The sequence below is a fragment of the Anguilla anguilla genome, chromosome 9 (assembly GCF_013347855.1).
Source record: "Anguilla anguilla isolate fAngAng1 chromosome 9, fAngAng1.pri, whole genome shotgun sequence".
NCBI lineage: Eukaryota > Metazoa > Chordata > Actinopteri > Anguilliformes > Anguillidae > Anguilla > Anguilla anguilla.
In genome coordinates this window covers 3,518,030-3,541,731 of record NC_049209.1, presented here as the reverse complement: position 1 = coordinate 3,541,731, position 23,702 = coordinate 3,518,030, and the positions used below count along the sequence as shown (strand labels likewise).

Here is a 23,702-nt window from a genome sequence, read left to right as displayed (position 1 = left end):
ATCTGTATATACTTACATACAAACATGTACAAACTCACTTAACATACTGTAAAGTTTAACTGCATACTGTTTTTCATTGCAACCTGAAGGGCGTGGAGACAGTTTTATATAAGTATACATATTTTACACAGGCACACAGGCCCACATTATGCATACAAACAGGCACGCTCATAAAATAAACGTTTATACTGTAATAATGAAGTGACAAAGTCTTGTCATATTCATAACATAATGATGACAGCAGGCCACTCAGCTCACCATTTCCCTACCACTTCAGGGTACCTAGTGCATATTCATATCTTTTTCCATGGTTCATATTGTTTTTTCTTTACAAGTCATTGTTGGTTTAATTCTTTCAGAATGGCAGATTAATCTCGAACCCTAATAATCAGCAGCCAGTGGGCCTGAGACCAGCGGCGCCCGGTATTTTTGTGCACGGGACAAAACGGCGACTATTTTTAGCGTGGGCTGTACGAAATCCCCGGTCGGGTTTCTGTTCCTTTGTCAGCAGGAGCGAAACGCGCTCTCGCTCGTTTTCTGTCCTTTTAAAAATAAACCCCTTATTTTAAGAGTGCGGGGCGGCCGACACCGGCCACCTCTTCCTACACAGTAGAGAGAGAGAGAGAGAGGTCAGAGGTCAACGCGCGCCTCGTAAAAATAACGCTCTGCCTGCGTTTGCTTGCGTTGTAAAAGTGACCGCCGGACACTGGACACTGACAGTCACTCTTGCTATAGGCCCAGGCGTGGTTTCTTCTTGAAAAGCCGCACACGATCTCTGTAAATGTGTATAAGTGTGCATTTCTCTCACTCGTAACTGAGTAATCCGGCACCGTATCTATGTTTTTTAGCGATTCTGCAGTAGGGCGATTAGTGTGAGAGTAGAGGCCGGTATGGAGGGTCAGGGCTTCGTGCAGGAACAGAACGTGTCACTGCACTCAGCAAGAAGATCCGGAACATTCCGCAGCTACGCTGTTAGTCTCAGTGAATTTCAGCAGAGGCCATGGAACAGAGTGTCTGAGTGTGTGTGTGTGTGTGTGTGTCTGTGTGTGTTTCCAGGATGTGGAAAAGTGTAGAGGCCATGTGTTAAGGGGGGGCAGATGAAACAGAGGGTCTGTGTGTGCAAGCGGTTGGGTAGAAATAGTGTGTGTTTGTGAAGGGGGAGATGGGACAGCCTGTGTGTACAAGCAGTAGGAGGCAGAGGTGGAAAGAAAAAAAGCTAGGGAGTGGAAAAGGTGTGTGTTTGTGTGTATGTGTGTGTGTGTTTGAGATCTGTGTGTGTTTATGTGTGTGTGTGTGTGTGTGTGTGTGTTTGAGATGTGTGTGTGTGTGTGTGTTTGAGATCTGTGTGTGTGTATGTGTGTGTGTGTGTTTGAGATCTGTGTGTGTGTATGTGTGTGTTTGAGATGTGTGTATGTGTGTGTGTGTTTGAGATCTGTGTGCGTGTGATCTGTGTGTGTGTGTGTGTGTGTGTGTGTCTGTGTGTGTGATCTGTGTGTGTGTGTGTGTGTGTGTGTGTCTGTGTGTGTGTGTGTATGTGTGTGTGTGTGTGTGTGTGTTTGAGATCTGTGTGTGTTTGTGTGTGTGTGTGTGTGTGTGTGTATGTGATCTGTGTGTGTGTGTGTGTGCGTGTGATCTGTGTGTGTTTGTGTGTGTGTGTGTGTGTGTGTGTATGTGATCTGTGTGTGTGTGTGTGTGTGTGTGTGTGTGTGTGTGTGTCTGTGCTGACAGCAGAGGTAAACTTGCCTGCACAGCTGTGTTTGCGCAGCCCAGTGTAAGAAAAGCTCCTGACGATGCTCACGCCGTGTTAACACCATGCCACTGGGGTGCTGCGTTAATCACCCCCCCCCCCACCCCCCACCCCCCCCACCCACCCCACACCCAACACTCCGCTGACTGCACGCTTGCCGTTAATCACCCCTCCCCAACACTCTGTCGCCCTAACGCCCGCTGCAGACACATCGCGTGCTAGGGCGGTGCTAGGGCATTTCACGCACACCCGGCGGCTTGAGCAGCCCGCTCAGACACACGAGGTGACTGACATCACACTATTACTGTACATACACCCCCCCCCCACATCCAGCTCTTCTGGAAATAGCTAAAAATCACACTGTCTTCACCAGGGGTCGGGGGTGAAGCTATGCAGATTGGGAAAGAGAAACCGTATTATCAAAGAGAGCGTGACCTCACAATGAAGGCAACTTAACAATAACAAATCCAGGAACACTCCCTAAAAGGGAATTAAGACCGTCTATCTCAGTGAATTAATATTGTTTTGTGTCCCACCGGGGTTGACAAATAGGCTATTCTCCACCCACGGAGAGAGAAAGTGTTAGAGAGATGGAGACAGAGACATAAAAAGAATAGAGGGAGAGGCTGAGGGGAGGAAAGAGAGAGGGAAGGAAACAGGCAGATGAGAGAGAGAGAGAGAGAGAGATGTGAAAGACAAAGAAAGGGAAAGAAGCAGATGAAAGAGAGGGGGGAAATAGGCAGAGAGAGAGAGAGATGTGAAAGAGGGAGAGAGAGACAGATGAGGGGGGAGAGAGAGAGAGAGACTGATGAGAGGGGGAGGGAGAGACAGATGAGAGAGAGGGAGGGAGAGACAGACAGATGAGAGACAGGGAGAGAGACACAGATGAGAGAGAGGGGGAGAGACACAGATGAGAGAGAGGGGGAGAGACACAGATGAGAGAGAGGGGGAGAGACAGACAGATGAGAGAGAGGGGGGAGAGAGACAGATGTGAAATAGGGAGGGGGGAGAGACATAGATGAGGGGGGGGGAGAGGGAGAGAGATGAGAGAGGGGGGGGGGGGAGAGACACAGATGTGAGAGAGGGAGCAGGGAACATCCTTACAGACGAGAGCTCGGCCGGGTCCTCCTCTTCTCCTTCCTCTCTATTGTCCTCGATTTCCTCCATGACTTCGGCCTTCGCCTCAGCTACCAGCTCTCGCAGCGGCCGATTGGTCTTCACCGAGCTAACAAAGGGGTGCTGGGGGGGGGCACAGACAGGGGGGTGGGGGGTGTCAGGACAGCGCAGGGATGACACAGGAAAGACAGGAACTTTCACTGGAGGACAAAAACAAGCGGCCATCTGGACACGCATCATCAACACTTTTTATTTTATTTTTTTAGTAGAAGTTCTGGGCGTGGCACCGCACCTCACCTCAGTGAAACACTGAACAGATGAAAAACATCAAACAGGAAGTTCACGTGCATCTTTTTCCCACTATCACGATGACACACACGGGCGTGACACCGAGGAAGGCCGAGAAGTGCTCCTTCCCTTTCATTTTATTTATTTATTATTTATTTATCCATTTATTTATTTACTTATTTACTCACTTTTTCGGATCGGCCCAATGCTAGTGAACTCGGACATTTTTGCATCTTGTATCTCCTTGAACTTCTTTCACTGACGCTTTGAATGTGAGCACTTTTTAAAACACAAAAACGCGTGCGTGACTGTGCACTCCTCCTTAAAGTGCGCACCATGGGCGCGTTGGAGGGGTCATTAGAAAGTGCTGCTGACGGGACGCGCTGTTTCTGCAGGCGGGTAATGCTGATCTCATGCATTATTCAGGCCGGCCGCGCGTGGGATAATGCACCTGTCACAGCTGGCGCAGGTAAGAGTCGTGAAAGTGCTTCATGCGTGAAGAAGGGCGCTCGGCCTCGTCGGCTGGCGAACGCGATAACGAGGACCTTCGTCTTCTCCGGTGACTGAAATTAATCAGGTCGTCAGCGTAGTCCCCGCCTCTCGCGCGCAAAAAAAAAAAAGCCACAACACTGACGCGGCCAGGAAACAAAAGTCCTCTTTCACTACCGCGCCCAATGCGGTTTTCACAACTTTCTTCTTGTTTTTTTTCTGTTTTTTTTTTTTTTCTTCAAAACCTTTTACCTGGCCTAGTCAACTGTATATTTTTTCACATTTCTTACCAAGTTTAAAAATTGAGGTTTTACGATCAGATAAAAATAAATAGATATTTACTCTGAATGATGTTCAAGTTCTCTTGAGGCAGAGGTGAAAATGGCAGGCTCCGGAATTTTTGAGGTGACCAGCGTGTCTGCACGCGGTTGGAGGGCTGTTAGAAGGCCCCCCCTCTCTGCTCTCCCTCCCCTAACTGAAACACTCTGCAGCTTTTTGCCCCCGTGCTTGTGCCAAGGTGGGACAGCTACAGGGGGACTGCTGCGTGTGACCCCACAAACATGTGCGTTGTCACAACAGAGCCAAAATGGCAGCTACTGGGGAATTGCTGCATGACTCCACAGACGTGTGTGTTATCAGCACAGAGCCAAAATGGTAGCTACTGGGAAACAGTCGTGTGACTCCACAAATGTGTGTGTTATCACCACAGAGACAAAATGGCTGCTCCTGGGGAACTGCCATACGACTCCACGGATGTGTGTGTTATCTCCACAAAGGCAAAATAGCAGCAACAGGGCAAGTCCTGAGTAAATCCACAGATGTGTGTTATCGCCACAGAGCCAAAATAGCAGCTACTATGGAGCCACTGTGTAACTCCACAGATGTGTGCTTTATCGCCACAGAACCAAAATGGAAGCTGCAGTGGAACTGCTGTATGACTCCACAGATGTGTGTGTTATCGCCACAGAGCCAAAATGGAAGCTGCAGTGGAACTGCTGTGTGACTCCACAGATGTGTGCGTTATCGCCACAGAGCCAAAATGGAAGCTGCAGTGGAACTGCTGTGTGACTCCACAGATATGTGCGACGCTATCACCACAGTACTAGGCCACCCAGCTCTGGTCTCGCGTGCTGCGTAGCATGAAAGGGTTAACGGAAAGCACAAGCTACACGCGGAGCCGCGGCGGAGGGGGGAGAGCAGAACACCCAGAGGGCCCTGTGCCTCCTTTTAGAGTACCCAGATGTGCTCCAGCTGTGCCGTCCCGAACTCACCCCCAAACTGTCCCTGACAAACGCGGAAACTGGCCAAGAGGGGCGTGTTCAAGAGCCGAGTCGGGCTAGTGGCGTTTTTTGCGACTGTCCGGTCCCAAGTTATCGCGAAAAAGGACGCAAGCAAGCACAACCATATCGTACAGCTCATGCCCCCCTTCAGCCCTGACATGTTCTCATTCCTACACCATCTCCCAGAATTGAGCTTGTGCCATGGTAGCCATGGCGATGACGTCCCAGGGGGAATGCTGGTCCCTTAAAATCCGTCCCGCGGGAGAACGCGGTGACCGCCACGGGCTGTTCCGGAACAGCGGGAATATTCTCCCACAGAGCCTGAAGCCACCCGGCTCAGCCCCTCGAGAATTCCCTGGTTCCCTTTTTTTAAAACAGGGAGACAGCGCGTGGAAAACTGGCATGAGAGCTAGAGGCCATGCCCCCATAACAACGCTCACATCACAGAGCGCAATCTAAGGGAAATTACACCGGATTGGTTCACGGGCAGGGGGTCAGTGTACTTCATTCTTCCCATACCGCTTTATACAGGGCAGCAGTAAAACAGTAACAAGCCTTTTAAATTTACAGTAGTGAGGTCTGCAGAGACACAGAATACCTGTAGACCGGACTAAGGAGGAACAGGTGGGGAAAACTGCCCTGACTCCTCGACAGGAAGTGACGGTTAGATTTGAACAGGTGGTTTCGGTTTTCCGTCGTGTCTCACATTCCAGTCTCACACAGTGTTTATGGAAAGGATCAAGCAGCATTCCTCCCAGACCCTCCATACATCTAGAGATTTCACTGCAGGAGAAACCTGTACACCTGTTTTTTTTTTTGTTTTTTGTTTTTTTGTTTTTTACAAAAGGTAGACAGACAGACATACAGATGCTCACTCTCACTCTCACGCTCTCGCACTCGCACTCGCACTCGCACTCGCACTCGCACTCGCACTCGCACTCGCACTCGCACTCGCACACGCACACGCACACGCACTCGCACTCGCACTCGCACTCGCACTCGCACTCGCACTCACACTCACACTCACACTCACACTCGCACTCGCACTCACACTCACACTCACATACTCACACACTCACACACACGCACACACGCACACACAGAGGATAGATCTTTACCTCCAGAAGCTGTGCAGCATTTGGCCGGCTCTCAGGATTCTTATCCAAACACGTTTTCAGAAAATCCTTAAACTCTCGCGACCTGAAACACAATCATGGGCACCGTCAGCAAAAGCGCCACTTCTGCAAGATAACAAAGCAACCGTCTTAATGGCTCGTTTGTCAGAACGTAACCGGGAATCCAGAACCGATTCCCAATAACGGCCTGCGTGTAGATTAAAAATAGCTCAAACGCAGAGATTTCCCTCAACAAATAAAGTTCTCGCTGCAAATGCATTTTTTTTGCCCATCTGGAACATTCTTTTGGACGCTGGGGAATAACTGGCTTTCACATCTGCTGAAAGATGGAGAGCACAAAGAAATAAAACTGATTAAGGAAGCGGCAGCTATGCACATACCACACAATCTCCACTTGTGCTCAACATATGAACAAGGCCGGATTCAGCTGCATAGTTCTGGGTAAGGGGGAGGGAGGGGGGGGGGCAGTAGGGTTCTCTCCCTCACCATTGCAAACATCCCCTTGTTATCTACAGACACCTCCTGGCGTGCCTACCCACATCCCATCCTCTTGCCACAGATTTTTAGGAATGGTCATCTACCTACCGTAGCAACCATGCCAAGTTAAGACTTATCACACCTCCCTCCCCCACTACATGTCTGGATGATTATGTACCCCACTTCCATATCTCTAGGTGATTTAGTCTACAGCCAAACATCTCTAGGAGATTTAGCTCCCCTGTCAGACAAACTGTATGACTGAGCAGTCCAGCCCCACCCCTCTGGGACTAAACTGACCCGCCCATTTTCTGTGAGTGATCAGTGCCAAGGCCCCTCCCAATCCCTCCCACCCCCACCCTACCACACCCGGACCCCCCCGCGCACTCACCACTTCCCCGGCAGCTCCAGGGTGGGGGGCTCGGACTTGGCGATCTTCAGCAGGACCCTCATGGGGTTGAGCTCGTGGTGGGGGGGCTCGATCTGGGCCAGCTCGATCAGCGTGATGCCCAGCGACCAGATGTCGGCCTTGTAGTCGTACGGAGCGTCCTTCATGGTCTCGCACATGACCACCTCAGGAGCCATCCTTCACACAAGATTTGGGACAGGACGACAGCGACATGTCAACCCTTTCACCAACACCTCACAGACATCGTAAAAACAACAGCTCTGCAAGGAACTATGGGAGCTGGTGGCAAGGGGAAAAAGCAAAATGGCCGCTTTCTTTCAAGATAAAAAAGGAATGTTGTGTTTACACTCCGGATTGCTCGGACAGAGGACAAGCACCCTCACGTGTACAAATGATTGATTTTTGAAACTGTAAAGATAACAAGTAGCAAAGAGCAGGAATTCCAATGTGCAAGTACACTGTGCAAGTATGCAGTAGCAGGGTCCAGATGCCTACAGTAAATCAAAATCTTAAAATTTTTGAGATTTTTCAAAACCTTACGCAGGGTATTACATGTAATACATGCTGGGTGTTTTTATAACCAGCTACAGATATTTTAAAAAATACACACTTTTGATGTTTTCTGTGGGATTCTCCTTGGAATCATAAAAACTACTGTGGTGAAAACTACTGGTTAGTACTGTGGGTTCAAATACCCATACATGACAGTACTATAGCACAATAACTCATCCAGGACTACACATAGTTTACGGTATGCGTAAAAACCAGCTGTTCTGGCAATAAAGTAGCTAATTATAGATACTGGATTACGTGTCAATAAACGTAGGCACGGTCACCGACCTTTGGAATGAGAAACATAAAACAAACAGCAATGACACGACAGCATATATTACAGCATATATTACAGCATATACAACATCTACACTGCACTGGCCGCTGAGCTCACGCAGCGCAGCACAGAAACGTAAACACGCCGGCCGGTGGAATGAGAAAGGCCGTCAGCGCTGGAAGCCGTTCGCCAGAGACGGGGTTCCTGCGCTGGAGGACCCCAGACAGCTTCCTGTGGTAAATGATTCATCTGCGCCGGGGGGCCGCTCCAAAGCTCAGGCCTAATTAAACGAGCGCGGAGAGCAGGGTCCGGGCATTCCGGCGGCGCGGCTGAAACTCCGAGCGGGCCGCACGGGGGAATGCGGCCAGCCGTCCCTTTCTTCCGGCCGCGCCGATACGGAGCGCCGGGCCCTGGGACGGCATTCCAGACATCCGGGAACGTTCCGGAACGCCGCCGGGAATACCGGACCCGCGCGGGGGGGGGGGGGGAATCCGACGATGTTGGGCTCGGACGGAGGTCGGAAATCTGGAGCCAATCCATGGATGACACGCGAGGGCTAGCGCGGCGCTAATCGCGCACGGCCTGCTTCTTTAAAAAAAAAAAAGAAAAACATTCCGACGGCTTTACTGACCAGTACGGCGTTCCGATGAAGGAGTCGCGCCTCTGGAGGGTTTTGGTGTTCTTCGCCGACACGCCAAAATCCGCTGCAAGGTTGAAGACAAAACAAGCAAAGCGTCATTTCAGCTCGGATCCATTTCTACGAGCACTGAAGCTGGATCGGGAAGATGAGCCGCAGCAGGCATTGATGGACGCAGACATCAGTCTCGTGCACAGTAGCGTCAGTCCAGTTTGTTTCCTGAAAAATCCCACGAGCGCTCAACGAGACTCCAGTGGTTTTCTCAGTTTATTTAACTTTATTTTATTTCAAAAATGCACAGAGGACAAACCCACAGAGGTTTGGCTGGCTAGGATTGGTCAGCGATGAGGCCCTTCACAAAAGCCCCAAAGCTATGCATTTCTGTCTCTCTCCATTGCGAAGCCTCTCTTCCTGACGACCCCCCCCCCCCCCCCCCCGTCCCGCCATCCCGCTAAACATGATCTAGCATCTCCCGGAAATGCTGGTTCTTCCTGAGAGCGCCGCCAGGATATTGCACGTGACGGCTTTAAATACCGCAGGGGATGATTTGGTTTTACAGAGTGACCCGACGCTACCCAGGCACGTTAAATCACCTCACGGGGGTCAGTGTAAAAACACAGGAGGCGATGCAGGTCAGCTGTTAAACAGGGGGACTCGCCAGACTCTTTCGAAGGCTGGATGAGGAACTGCCAACTGCAAAATCTCATTTAGCCTTTGAAGAGCAGGTTTTTTGGAATGTTTTCTCTTTTTTTCCTAAATTCCAAGTCGGTGTTCTAGAACTCCACTGCGTACAGTCACCAGCAGCGATTGTTACATCATCAGCATTAGAATGTTCGGTAAAGAACATTCTAATCACACGTTTGTGACCTCACAAAGGCCTGAAGGTTCACTGGGAATATTCAGGAAGCCCAGAAGAAGGGCTCTCGTTCCTCGCCCGACTCCTAATCCACGTTCTGGCCTCCTGACTTGGCCTGACATTTTGAACGGCTATTACAGGAGACACAATGCTGCCGTCAAAGTTATCACAAATCAGACAAAGAGCTTTCGCCTTCGAATGCGCGGGTGAGCTAAGAATGCGCTACGCGCTAAAGGCCCATTTAATTCAATTAAGCCCCATAAATCAAACTCAACGAGAGGGCTCGGCACACAGGAGAACCGGAGAAAATTCCCACACGTCTTACACATAATCACTTCAAGATGCTCGGGGCAAGACCAAGTGTTTTGTGTGTGTGTGTGTGTGTGTGTGTGTATGTGTGTATGCACGTGGGTACATGCACACACATGTATGAAGAAACTGCATAGACTTTCATTGTGTTACTGTAGTTCTGTGCCTTTCTTCCAAATGCATCGCTTTATTATGTTTTATTTTATTATTCTAATGTACTTTGAACCTGTGGACTGAAAAGCACACAACAAATAAAGTTTATTGTAACTGTGTGTGTAGGTGTGTCTGTGGGTATGCCTGTGCAAGACACGCTAAGGACGACTCAAGGGACACAGGGACACCGCGGAGGGGCGCAGGGACACCGCGGAGGGACACTCACCCAGTTTGATGTCCCCCTCCAGAGTGAGGAGGACATTCCCGGCCTTCAGGTCGCGGTGGATGATCTTCATGCCGTGCAGGTAGACCAGGGCCTCCAGCATCTGCCAGCAGATCACCCGGATCTGCGGCTCCAACAGCCCCCGGTCCAGCTCTGCAGGTGGAGTGGACCTTACTCACTATTCACACGCTATTCAGCTGATATTCATATGCTATTCACACGCTATTCACCTGCTATCCACTGAGCATTCACACGCTATTTGCCTGATATTCACACACTATTCACCTGCTATTTATACACTATTCGTCTGCTATTTACACACTATTCACCTGCTATTCACCTGCTATTCACACGCTATTCATCTGCTATTCACCTGCTATTTACACACTATTCACCTGCTACTCACCTGCTATTCACCCGCTATTCATCTGCTATTCACACACTATTCACCCGCTATTCACCTGCTATTCATCTGCTATTCACCCACTATTCACCTGCTATTCACACACTATTCACCTGATATTCACACACGATTCACCTGCTATTTACTGACCATTCACTGACTATTGACACACTATTCACCCGCTATTCTCTAAAAAATCAATAAATACTTGTTCACCAAAAAAAAGTTAAACATCAGACAGTTTGGTTACTTCAACAACCACCAAAATGAATTGTGAAAGAAAGGGGATGTCTTCTTTTATTTCAACATAGGCTTACTTAATACTGAAGGAAATGTACCCACAAAATCAGGACAATATCTACTGTACAAGCAAAGAAGACTGGAAAAAAAGAAAAGAAAAGAGAAAAAAACGCCCCCGCAGAGTTGGTTCCTCCTTTGGGCGAAACCCAGAGCAACAATAGCATAGATTTGACATGACATCACTTCCTGTTCTCTTCAAAAGTGAAGTCCTTAGAAGAAGACAAAAACAACACTGCTGTGGGATTATCTACTGTGCCTACAGGTACATAACGAGGAGAGAAACAATCCAGAGGTAAAGAAAACAGGGCGGCTATCAGAAGAAAAATCCCTTAAGATCCAAATCCAATGTTAATAAAAGCTGGAACACTGCAATACATAATGAAGTATTCTTCTTACCCAACATCACTGCATCAACAGCTCCCCCTGGACAGAATTCAATCATGATCTGTGAGGAACAGAACAAAGTTCAGAATTAATCATCCCATCTGGGGAAGGCCGTGCTCGCTGCCAGTGCTCACGAAACAGAGTAAGACATCCAGGAACTAACTGAAGGAAGACAAAGAACAGAAGGAAAAATCAAGCGCATCCACAAAAAATGCTGAAGAGATCCTCACAATGCTTTATTTCCCCCAATGAATGTGCTGCTCGAGGTCATGAGGACAGATGAGGACTGTAAAACTCCTAATGAGGCCTGTTAAAGTCGGACCGCGTTCAGCGGTGTAAATGCGTGCGCGTGCGTCCTGCAGGCCTGGTCTAACGGGCCCTCGCAGCGCGGAGAGGACACGCTCGGGCAAACCGCCGCACGCGAGTGACTGCGGCCTAAAAACCTCGCAACAAAATTTTTTTTAAAAATATAAATCCACAGGGAACGTGATCAAAAGGCAGCAGACGATTCTTTTAAATAAAAAATTTAAAAACCCTTCGTTTGAATGGTTTTCCGGCACTTGATTCGGCCTCTCACAGATACCTAGTAGAGGCCAGGTACCCCCCCCCCCCCCCAACCAGAACGCCCCCCACCAGAACCCCCCGGCTCTCTGGAACTCTCTTTATTCAGAGGGGAACCTCAGGCCAGCTGTGTTTTGAGCTCGGAAACTCTGGAAGGAGCATAAGAGCTGTGGGAATGCGAGCGGCCTGCACTGCAGACCAGACCAGCCACCTCTTTAAACGGGCCATTTAAAATGTCAGCTACAGAGTTCAGTTACCACACACTACCTCCCAGTGAAAATGTGGTTCCAGAAAAATAAATAAATTTTAGTTGTGTCACACCTGTGCTTATGGAAATTTCACGCGCGACCGCGCGATAGGCTGGCGGTATGCGCGTACTCTCGATCCGCGTGTTTGTTGACAGCGTACCGGAGTTCGCCACGGCGACTTTGTTTTGAAAACGCGTATAAACGAAATTCCAGCGCGAGAACGTAACGCGAAACGGCGCAAGGAGAGAGAGAACGTCTCCGCAGAGCCGCCGGCGAAACTTCCCCTGCCCCCGGGGGCTTCGCCTTCCTGCCAAACACATCCTCCTTAATCTCCCCCCCGAGCTCCTCGCACGTTCAAAAAAAGCACCACCTGTCTGTCTTCGGCCGCGCGGTCGAAGCCAAGCAGCAAATTTAAAAGCGCATGGCGAGCACGAGGTCAAGATGGGACGGTGAAAGGGGGCGATTCGTGCCCGGAGAGAAAATTCGACGCGACCCTCGCGGGGGCGACCTTGAAATATTAGACGACGCACATTGTCGGGGGCGGTAACAGGAGCCGCGATACTGTTTCGGCGTTTATGGAACAGACGCCAAGTTCGCCGCGCCACCTCTACCGCTCGTCACTGAACCGCCAGGCCCCCGGCGCGTCTGCCTCCTGAAAACGCGTTCCCCTGACAACTGCGTTGCCGAGACGCGTGTTGCCATGACGCAGGGACGCATTCTAGAATGCACTCGACGCACCGATGCGCGATGCGTCGCTATTATCCTCATCGTCAGGAGGAAGGGCGAGCAGCTTCGCGCACGTCGCTGAGACGGCTCACGATCAAGGAGCTAACTGAAACTCGCGAGCGAGAACGAACGGGCGTCGCCGCCCTGCACGCACACCACGAGGGCCGCAGCGCATGCAGCACGTGCGCAGCGACCTCACTTCCTGTAAGCTCCTCGTAACACGGCAACGGGGCTCAAAAATGGACAAAAACAAAACCCCTGACAACCCATGTCAAGCGAAGGCGATTCAGGAAGTCACTACTGCAGGTGGAGAGGAATTCCAATGAAGTCACTCCTACATATCACCCCCCCCCCCCCCCCCCCCCCCCCGTCAGTAAATTCTTGGAATATTCTAGATGTCTCAGAAGCCACCGCGGTCTGCCAGGAACGCAGCCGGGCAGGTCTGACTGCATTCGCGGGCCACGGCAAGCGTGTGGGGCGACCCGTACGCCACACGCACGCCGGCGTGACGTTTCTGACGGCTCACGAGCGCTTCGTCAACAACCACAGGAAGGCTCAGATTGGGGGGGGGGGGGGGGGGGGGGGGGCTCAGGAGGTTAATACTTCTCTACCGAAAATAGCCCCTCATATACACTCACAAAATCAGAATTAGCTCCCCCTGAGGTTGATCTCATTTCCTAAGTCTGCGTCTGAACGTTTTGACATCGGGCGAAAACGTCGTAATGTTTTAAAAGACCACCTGCGTCTGCTTTACAGTTTCCGGCTGTAGTTGAGCTTAACTGTATCTGTCCAGAGCTGGTTTAAAAATATAATCAATGTGGGGTTAATCCAAGCACAGAACACCTTTGTTTTCAATATTACTGCAATGCACAGTATGAGTCTGTGAAACTTAAAGAACAGGAAGCAATATTCTACATCTTCCATAGAACTCTTCTTCAAATTCTTCTACCTACTGACTGACAACTTGACAACTTGCTGATAAGAGATGGCTCTACAGAATTTAAAATAATAATAATAATAATAATAATAATAAATAAATAAATAAATAAATAAATAAAGCCTCCACAAAACCGCTTTTGGTTACTTCACATTTTTTCCATATTTCAAAACATTCCTGAAGGCACGGGATTGGTGTACCCATTCATCATGGAACACCATGGTGCTCGGCAGGCCCCGCCCCCCGATGATGTCAGAGGTCAGACATTCTCTAGAGGCACACGAGCTTCTCGCGTTTCCAGTAAGCACCTTTAAGTTCCGGGTTTTTCCACATTAGCACTTTAGCGAGACTGCGGTAGGAAAGTGCATTTTTCCTGGATCGATACCATTTCACCGTGACATTCAAGACTAATGTAATCCCGCACACCCACCCAACGAACGCAGTAAGTGGCGTTTAACGATTCTGCCAACCGACACGCGGGGGCCGCTAATGCATTGGGCTGGATGCCGCACGGTTAAATCGCCCGCTGCCATGGAAACCCGGCCAAACGTCGCCACGGCGATACAGGAATGAACCTGTAATCTAATGAACCAACCGTGCTGCAAATGTTCCGTTTGAAATCGCGTGCTTGTACTGTCTAATGCTGGATAGACATATGAAGTAATAAAGTAGTAATAATTACGATGTCATTAAATAAAAAGGAGCTGAAAGTTCATATTTTAATTTCATTTTAATCTACTTTATATCTACCTTATACCGAAGGTTTAGTTCACTTGCTGAAATAACAGTTTTTAAGAATGGCTTGGGTACCAGCCATCAGGAAATTACGGTGCACGACCTGCATAAGAAATAACGATCTGCAAAGAACAGAATTGGAAGTGGAATCAGCAGATTTCCTGTCTTGGCCAGGTTGCTCTTGAAAAAAAGATACTTTTAATCTCAATGAGCTCGATCTTGCTTAAATAAAGGTTAAGTAAATAAAAAGATACATTTGAATCAAAGTACAAAATTAGCAGGAACCAATCAAAAACCTGTATTTCTAGTAGTACCGTATATGATAAAATGACAGCTAACTTGTCAGAGGACACACTGAATTTTGCAGAATGACTGTGCTTATAAGGAAGCAGGTTATTTTAAATTCAGCTGACATTCTGATCATATTTTTCTTTTTGTCACCACATCTTACTCATATTTGTCATCTTACTCACTACCTTTTCCGTAGTGAGGGTCATGTGCTTCCATGCTGCTTGCGTTTAGTCTCTGCCACCAACAAGCAGGCCCAAGAACCTGACCAGAACCACCCAAAAATTTGATCCCCAAAATCAGGGGGCGCTTTTGACCAAGGTGCTACGGTACAATCACTCAAATTATTTACATAAATACCCGACGCATACAGAGACGTAGAGGTAAGTACATATAGCTATCTAAGAAAGATGAGTCATGGGAGTTGGCCGTGTGTCTGATGGTAAATAAATCCCACGCGATGTAAAGTGTGCTCAACAAGAGCAAACAAAGCTCGTAGCCCGCGGCGACGGGCAGGGCGCGTACGCGGCGCGTTCGCATACGGCGAGCGTTCTGGCGCGTCGAACGGAGACCGGAGCGGACGAGCGCGGAGAGGGCGGGCAGAGCGAGGGTCTGGCGGAGAGAGGCCAGCGCTCTGGCTGACATTTATCCCTCCGGCTTAATCGACTCATATTGCCTGGAAATAGCGCGTTACATTCCTCACGCGCTGGTCCCATCTCCCAGCCGCTCAGCGGAGAGAGAGAGAGAGACAGCAGGGTAACCCGGGCCGCGAAATAAGAGTTATTAATAAGAGAATGTGTGTGTTACAGCCGGGGGGGGGGGGGGGGGGTTCTGATCCAGGGATCAAGCCAGGGGACCTCCATCATAAATGAAGAAGGGTTTGAATTTTATTTATTTATTTATTTATTTTTTAAAGGGCGGGAGAGTTTCGTTTGTGATTGCGATCTTGGACTGAAGGGGTGGGAGTGGGGGGGGTGGGGGTTTCTATCTGTGCACATGCGGAATGGCCAGGTGTCCCCCACATTACCCTGAAGAGTACTCAGGGGCCACAGGCATCCCCCTGTTGAAAAACAAGCCTTCAGAGCACCCGAAGGAACAGGGCAGTATGTCCACAGGGCCGGAGGTGGGACATGATAATGAAAAATGCCACCTGATCTCTGCGTGCGTGTTGATACTGTTGATTTCATCGATTTCTTTATTTACCTTGTTTTTTTTTCTTTTCTTTTTTTTTTTTTTACAATGAGAGTGCTGGGATGTTTCCAGATCCACGCCTCGATGTTTAACACAATGCTTTAATTGCGCTCGATTGTTCTGGCAAACAATCGCCTTCATGGACTGCAGTTCCGTGAGATTAGGGGGAAAACAAAAACCAGGGTCTGGCACGAATTCTAACCACAACGCCATTCAGTCCTAAAACTTTGATGTGCTGACAAACTCAAAGGGCCTATTTTCTTTTTTTAAAAACCGTAAATTCCTGTAAATATTGACCAGGACAGTGACAGAAAAGCGTAAGTACACAGCAAAAAAAAAAGGCCCCTGTGCTTCTCAACCTCGCCTCTCCGGGAACAAACGCCCCTCTCTCTGCAGCCCGAGTGGAATGCCTCACCCAGCACCCAGCGGCCGTCAGGGAGGGAAGCGTACGGGCAGCAGTGTAGTATAATGGGTAAGGAGCTGGTCTTGTAACCTAAAGGCCAGAGGTTTGATGTCCCAGGAGGATATATGCTTGAGCGAGCTTACTTAACCCGCATTGCTTCAGTATGTATTCAGCTGGATGCAGTGTAAAACGCTGTGTGAGAAGTTGCGCAAGTCGCTCTGGATGAGAGCGTCTGCTAAATGCCTGTAATGTCATGTGGGAGCAATGCAGTCTGACGGCTATTTAACACGGCCGCCACGCACAGCCTGAACACTGTCAAAGTGCAGCCTAACACTGTTACCACACACACACACACAAACAGACAAACAGACAAACACAAACACACACAATCATACACAATCATACACACACACACACACTCCCCTCTCTGTGGTCTGCCACCTCGGCCAGCAGGCCTGACAACGTCCTCGTCCTCCTTCGATCGCATTTTGTTTTTTCTTTTGTTTGTTTCATACACACAAAAGAATGTTGGGTTATAAACGGCGAACACCGAACGGGGAATAAAAGAGAATAAAAACTGACACTATCCCAGAACAGAGACGGACTATTCCTGAGTACTGAAAATAAAATAATAATAATAAAAATAAATAAATAAATAATAGAAGTCAGCTGGGAAGAGTAAATTCAAACCCTCTCAGGACGGCAGACTCAGGAAACGTGCGGTTTTCGCTAGCTTGTTCGCTAACTTGTACAAGTTGGTTCGCCGTGTATAACCCAACATTCTTTTGTGTGCGCAAGTGTTTTGTCCGAACATAATCCATTACATAATTCACAACTTCACCGCTAAAACTCTCTCATGTATTTTGGGTAGTTGGAGGTTCAGTTAAGTCATCGGCATCTAAATTTCCGATTTCAGTTCCGATGCATGTGATCCATGATACAGATCAATGCATGCAATCCAGAGGCTACAGGTAAGACAAACACGCAGTACATGCTAGAATAGGCCTATTGTTTGAAAGTCACTCAACACGCCCTTTAGCAAACACATTCCCTGGCTTCCAGTGACACCTTCAAGGATGATGCAGCTACGATGGCATCAGGCTTTGGCCCGACAAGCTGATTCACACGAAGACTGTCATTCCAGGACACGTCATTTCAAATGGTCACGGTGAAGAATGTGGCACGTGTCGAGATTACTGCCACTGAAATTGGCGAAATAAAACACGGGACCCTGCGTCCCAGCAAACGGACGAATACAACGTCCAGACGAGTGCGAGCTTGTGCATCATCACTAACGCACATTTTCATATTTTTCACCCTTAAAAAGTTTAAATATATTCATATTTTAAAACAAAGACATGTATATGCGCTTCAATATGGTACATTGAGGTATAAAGACCATTTGGATCTCTTATTATACAGGTCATTTAATGCAGTTCTGAATGAAATGGATGCTCAGTTTAGCTTTTTTCTGAGGTTAAAACTTTCCATTGCCAGGCAGCTAAAGTCAAACAGCCAGCAGCACAAGCTATGGATGTGCATTACCCACATCCATTAAGGATTACTATGTTCAATAAAACATAAGACTAAAGCCATCATATTGAAATTTTGAAAGATGTTTTTGAGCTTTGCTAGAGCACTATTATCTTCCTAGACAGCAGAATTTTTTTAATTTTTTTATTTTTTTAACAAAACCTCAAAAGTAAGTACAACAGGGCCAGGCGGAAAGATACAATATTACTGAAATGGAGTAACCACAACTGCATACTTTAACATAAAGTAGTCACTGAGAAAAAAATCTTTCTTGGCCAAGGACCTGCATTCCAGATTCCATCAAAAATAGCACTTCTTTATTTTCAGTAAGACTCTGCTTGATGCGTAATAGAATATTTCCAGTTTGAATTCACCAGAGATTAACGCCATTGAATTTACCCATTAAATCGTTAGCAGGTACACAGCTTTGACAGGCAGGGACGGTTATAAACCCTTCTGTTCTTTTTTTTCTTAATCTGTCGGGGATAATGCAATGAGGTTAAATAAGGACGGTCGCGTGTACAAAACTGAAGACAATACGCGAACACGGATCAGCCAGCTGCGCTCATACATTATTCACCTCTCGCGTCACAAGAGCGAAACGTCTGTCACGTCTGTTTCCATCACCTTAAAAACGTTACATAACATAACGGGAAGAGAAAAGCGGTTGTGATGAATTAGAGATGACAGCGATGCAGAAGGGGGGTATTATTCTGAAGGGGGGGCAGAATGGGGGGGGGGGGGGGGGGGTCGCACCCACCCCACAGTGCAGGGAAGTTTTTGGGGTGAAAGGCAGTTTAGATTACACTCTGTTATTCCAAATAATTTAGCATGAAATATCAGCATAACGAGTAAGGACGCCTGTGCTTGCTTTGGCCATGAGTCACGGTGGGAAACGTAGAGGAGTAATAACACGAAGTTGACGTTCGAGGCTCTCAAAAACGGGCCGGTCCGTTTCTTCCGGAAACCGGACGAGATTCTGAGGAATCCAGCCGATCGGTCGAGAAGGGAAGATGAGTGAAATGACAGATAAATGACAGATTACCGGTCCGAAGTCACTCCGGTCCACATTCACAGTCTCAATCACTGCCTCAGTCAAAGTCAAAATCTAAACTAAAACTGGACGCTAAGTTTTAAGGATCAGTTAGCATGTTTTCTCTCACACCGGTGGTCTCTTGTAATCACACACACTGCGGTTTTATTAAGCTATCAAGTGCTCTGGATCAGCTCAAATTTCAACCATACACACTTAAATGCCACTTTAACAAGGGCGTATCACAACAACAAGGGCGTATCACAACCACATCAAGTCATCATGAACACGCCAGACGTGTTATCTGCCTGTTCAGCACGAGAGGGTTTTTAGTCAGTGTGTTAAATTAACTCTGCATTTAATTCAGTATTAAACCAGCAGTGCTTTTAAATTCCTCATTTAAAGCACAGACCCTTCAGAATTAGAACAGGCACAGCCCAGTGGAGCGATGGAGTCTGGGCTCTTTGGCGAAGAGGAAAGGGAGCGAGGGGGTTACATAGCCTGGTTACATAGCCCTGGCTGAGGATCCACAGACCACAACACAAAAATGCCAGGCAGGCCTGTTTACGAACATTTCTCAGAACTTCACTCAGTCAGGACCTCGGCCTAAACGCCGTCCTTCTGCAACGAAACGCCATGGAAACCGGCGTCGGTCATTGCCGTGAACCTTGAGTGACATGCGCGACAGCCAATTACAGTCCAAAATGAGGTTCCGAGGGCTTAAACTGTTCCAGAAGAGCCAATGAGGTCATTACAGAGACTGGGGGATGGGGATGGTCTCGCTGTGGTCGGTCAGGGCTTACCCAAAGCTTGTTGTCGTAGTAGAAGGCGTCCAGCAGCTTGACGATGTAACGGTGGTCGCAGGACGCCAGGATGTCGATCTCCACCATGTAGTCCTCCAGCTCTTCCTCGCTCTTCGTCTCGATCACCTTGGCGGCAGCCAGGACACCCGTCTCTTTGTTTTTCGCCTGCAAGACAAGAAGCGTTAAAAAATTTTTAATAAATAAACGAAGCTTTGCACTTTTCCCCCTGCAGAGGTCAAAGTTCAGTGCGCTGGGGCTTGATTGTGAAACCGTGTGAAAGCTGGTAACTAAGCGTGTTGCCGCCATTTGCCCGTTCACCTGTTCACGTCACAGCCGTTTCCATGACAACCCGCGTGCGTCGTAGTGGCGAACGTTTTTCCGAACACACAAACGGGCAGCGGCGCGCGGCGTCTGCCTCAGACGGGATCCGGCGCCGAACTCGCACGCCCGCGGAAAAGGCCCCGCGTCGGGCGAAACGGTCGCCATTGTGTTCCTGTCATCGGGCCGGTTAATGAGATGCCTGCTCCAGCGATCGCACGCAAGGTGCCTCCAGAAAGTGAGCTTTGTTTCCGCGCGTGTGCGGTTTGCTCGTCGCTGACAGACAGAACCCGCACGGTTCGCACCGCGAGCGCCAAGGCGCCATCGGGCCAAAGCTCTGGCGTTTGGGCCTGTTGGCGGGAAGCTTGTTCATCACTAAAAGTTAGCATAATCACTACAATCACCAGCGCCGTGTGTAAAATCAGAGTCTGCGTTTATTTTTCTTTTCTGACAGGAAGCTTGCTTATGCCAGGTTTGCCATAGTTCAGTCTGTGAGGAGCTGTTTAGGGTGCTACGGCCAGGCCAGGGGTGCACAAGGGCCAATCCGATTCAAGATTTAGGGCCAGCTTCCACTCTTAATGATTTAATTAGCTCAATCACATCTTGATCTGACACTTGCAATAAGCACCAGCTACAGCCACAGACTACAAGTGTATCCTCAAGATTTTACTGTGTGCTCAAGTAAGTACAGAAAACTAAAACTAAGGTAACTGGTTGGAACAAAAACCCGCGCGCAGACCACCCCCTCCAGGGTGGGAGACCTGCACCCCTGGTACAGGGAGTCATTCTCAGGCCATTGCGCAACCATAGTCAAGCTCTGAAGGTGGGGCCCTGTTTGTGGTTAGCTGGGGGTGTTCAAGAGGAAATTACAGTTGTGACAACCACCCTGTTTCAAAGATCAGTTCTGTTTTCTCAGCTTACAATAAACCAGAGAGAGAGAGATGCGGGTGGTTTTTTAAAAACAGCTCTGTGAGAAAGCCTGCAGTCACTGGGCAAGGCCATAACATACCAGCATTTGCATACCGGCATTAATGGAATGAGACACGTCTAAAAACAAAATGTCCCCTGGTTTTGAAAAAAAAGAAAAAAAAAAGTTAAATTGTGAGCAAGCAGCTTCTTGCGATGAAAACATTTTTGGCCACCCAACCGCGAAAATCTCTCTCTTCTGTGTCACAGTTGTACCCCACTCAGGAGACCCAAACCAAAACCAAAACTGAACCGAAAGACCTCCCAAGCATCTAATTATCTAATTAACATCTTGCCGGACCGCATTTTAAGAGCACAAAAGGGAAGGAAACTCCACACCCCGGGAGCACAGGAACCTCAACAAACACAACAGCAAAACACATTTATAGAGAGAGAAGAATTCAGCGCTTAAAAAAAAAACAATAAAAATAAAAACAAAATTACAGACGGCCTGTTGTTTATGTTCCCTCGTACTTGAATGCTTATCAAAACAGGAAAATCAGTAAGTCTGCGGGTGGGACAGCATGAGGCAGTTCATCGTGTTCAGTATCGCGGTGGACGTGTTGATGCATCGCAGTCTGAACTCCAAAGGAATATATGAAGCGCTACGTTATAAGGCAAGACCAAGGTCACTGCCCTAGAATTCCCTTTAAATGATTCGTAAGAGAATAGATATGGATTTACTGGGGGTGGGGGGGGGGGGGGGTGCTGCTGACAGAAACAGAAAGACAGAGAGAGAAAGGAAGTGAAACAGGGATAGAGGGAGGAGTGGGGGAGGGGAAGGGATGGAGGGAGAGTGAGAGAGAGACCTAAAGACAAGGTTCGAAAGGAGGCATGGGTCATTGAACTACTAATAATGGTGTCAGAGGTAGTGACTAAAGACATGACCAAAAACGAAAATAGAAAGTTTTTTTTTTTCTTATGAAATCTTAAAGAAACAACCTCATTTATAGACGCAACCTACACAGGCTTAGAAGAATTGGCTCAAGAGGGAGCTTCGACTTGGCAGAGAAATGAAAGGGTAGCCTTCCACGGCATTTTACACTGTGGGGGGGGGGGGCAAAAACAACATAAACTACTTGTAAATATATGGTTTCAAATCATGTAAATGAATGATTCAGTCTCTGCACTCCAACGCAGAGCAGTGTGTCCCACCCAGGCCACTCGTCTGTTTTTAAAAACAATCTGAAACCATCTGAGGGACAAGAATAACCAAATTAAAATACTGACCTTATTGATCTATGCACCATTAATGCTTTAAAGCGGATACATTATTCTGTGCATTCTAAGCATTATTCATCACAAGTGTGTGGTCAGAATGTTCTTAACGGAACATTCTAACGCTGATGTCACAATCACTTACAGGACCCAGGAGTTCTAGAATACAGACTTGGAATTTTGAATAAACATTCCAAAAAAAGCTGCTCTTCACAGGGTTAAGAATACACAGAGAGTGCGGGAGGAAGAGGGAGTTCTATCAGACACACGGTAAGCAGAAGATTACACTCAGACTAAACACCCTGGTGGCCTCCAGCAACTGAAAACCCTGCGGGGAGGGGGGGGGAGGGGGAGACATCTGGATAAACAGCGCAAGTAGCCGCCACTCCCTCTCGCCCCCCCCCCCCCCCCCCCCCCCCCCCCCCCCCCAGCAATGTCTCGGCACGCTCAGCATCAGCTGATAGGCCGGCGCGCCACCGTCACTGTGTCAGACGTACAGACCCCGCGTGTGCCGCGCATCAGGGGCCTGGTAATGAACAAGGCTGACGGGACGGGCGCGTACAGAACCGCCACGCCCACGCTTAACTGCCCTGCTGACACCCCCGGCGGGTCGGGGTGTCAGCACAATCCGGAATCCCTGCTCCGTGGTCCTGGTGTAGGAGTTTACTCAGGACCTCAGTCACACAGCGAGCGGTGCTACTCTCGGTGCTACCCTAACCCTAACCCTAACCCACACACACACACGCACGCACGCACGCACGCATGCACACATGCACACACACACACACACGCACACGCACAGACACACGCACAGACACACACACACACACGCACACATGCACACACACGTACAGACACACACACGCACACACACACACATGCACACACACGTACAGACACACACACACACGCACACACACACACACGCACACACATGCACACACACACACACACGCACACACACACGCACGCATGTGCGCACACACACACACGCACACACGCACACGCACACACACACACACACGCATGTGCACACACACACTCAGATACACACGCACACACATGCACACACACACACTCAGATACACACGCACACACATTCATTTCGCACATATTTAAGCACTGCTGTCCGACACGGTTTGTGTTAATCTGACAGGCAGTCGGTTAATGACCCTCAAACTGAAAGTGACTGTCGCGTCCCAATCGACCCCTGTCTTTAACCCCTGTCTCTCTCTCTCTCTCTCTCTCTCTCTTACACTCTCCCTCGCTCCCTCCCTCTTTCTCTCTCTCACTGTCACACACTCTCACTCACACTCACTTTCTCTCTCCCTCCCTCTCTCCCTCCCTCCCTTGCTCCTTCTCTCTCTTTCTCTCACTGTCACACTCTTTCACTCACACTCACTTTCTCCCTCTCTCACTCCCTCCCTGCGTCCCTCTCACTGTCACACTCTTTCACTCACACTCACTTTCTCCCTCCCTCTCTCTCTCTCTCTCTCCCTCCCTCCCTCTCTCCCTCTCTCTCTCCCTCCCTCCCTCTCTCCCTCTCTCTCTCCTTCCCTCCCTCGCTCCCTCTTTTCCCAGGCTCTGAGGGAGGTCAGGCTTCACCCCGTGTGTGTCTGGCGGCTTCTCCATCTGGTTCGCCTCCGCCAGAGGGCCGATGGGTTGGGAGGGGGGCTCGGGTGGGGGCGGGCCGGGGGCTGGGGGGG

The 23,702-nt window shown here is 48.9% G+C and overlaps 1 protein-coding gene across 1 annotated transcript in view; it reads right to left on the bottom strand.

The window, feature by feature from the left end:
• Positions 1-23,702, bottom strand: part of stk10 (serine/threonine kinase 10) — a 44,316-nt gene that overhangs the window by 12,128 nt on the left and 8,486 nt on the right. Inside the window, exons 2-8 of the mRNA XM_035431830.1 lie at positions 19,495-19,659; positions 11,049-11,097; positions 9,953-10,102; positions 8,403-8,475; positions 6,925-7,119; positions 6,039-6,120; positions 2,852-2,986 (exon numbers count right to left, since the gene is read on the bottom strand). Of these exons, the coding sequence (XP_035287721.1) occupies positions 2,852-2,986; positions 6,039-6,120; positions 6,925-7,119; positions 8,403-8,475; positions 9,953-10,102; positions 11,049-11,097; positions 19,495-19,659 (849 nt within the window). The remainder of the gene's footprint in view (positions 1-2,851; positions 2,987-6,038; positions 6,121-6,924; positions 7,120-8,402; positions 8,476-9,952; positions 10,103-11,048; positions 11,098-19,494; positions 19,660-23,702) is intronic.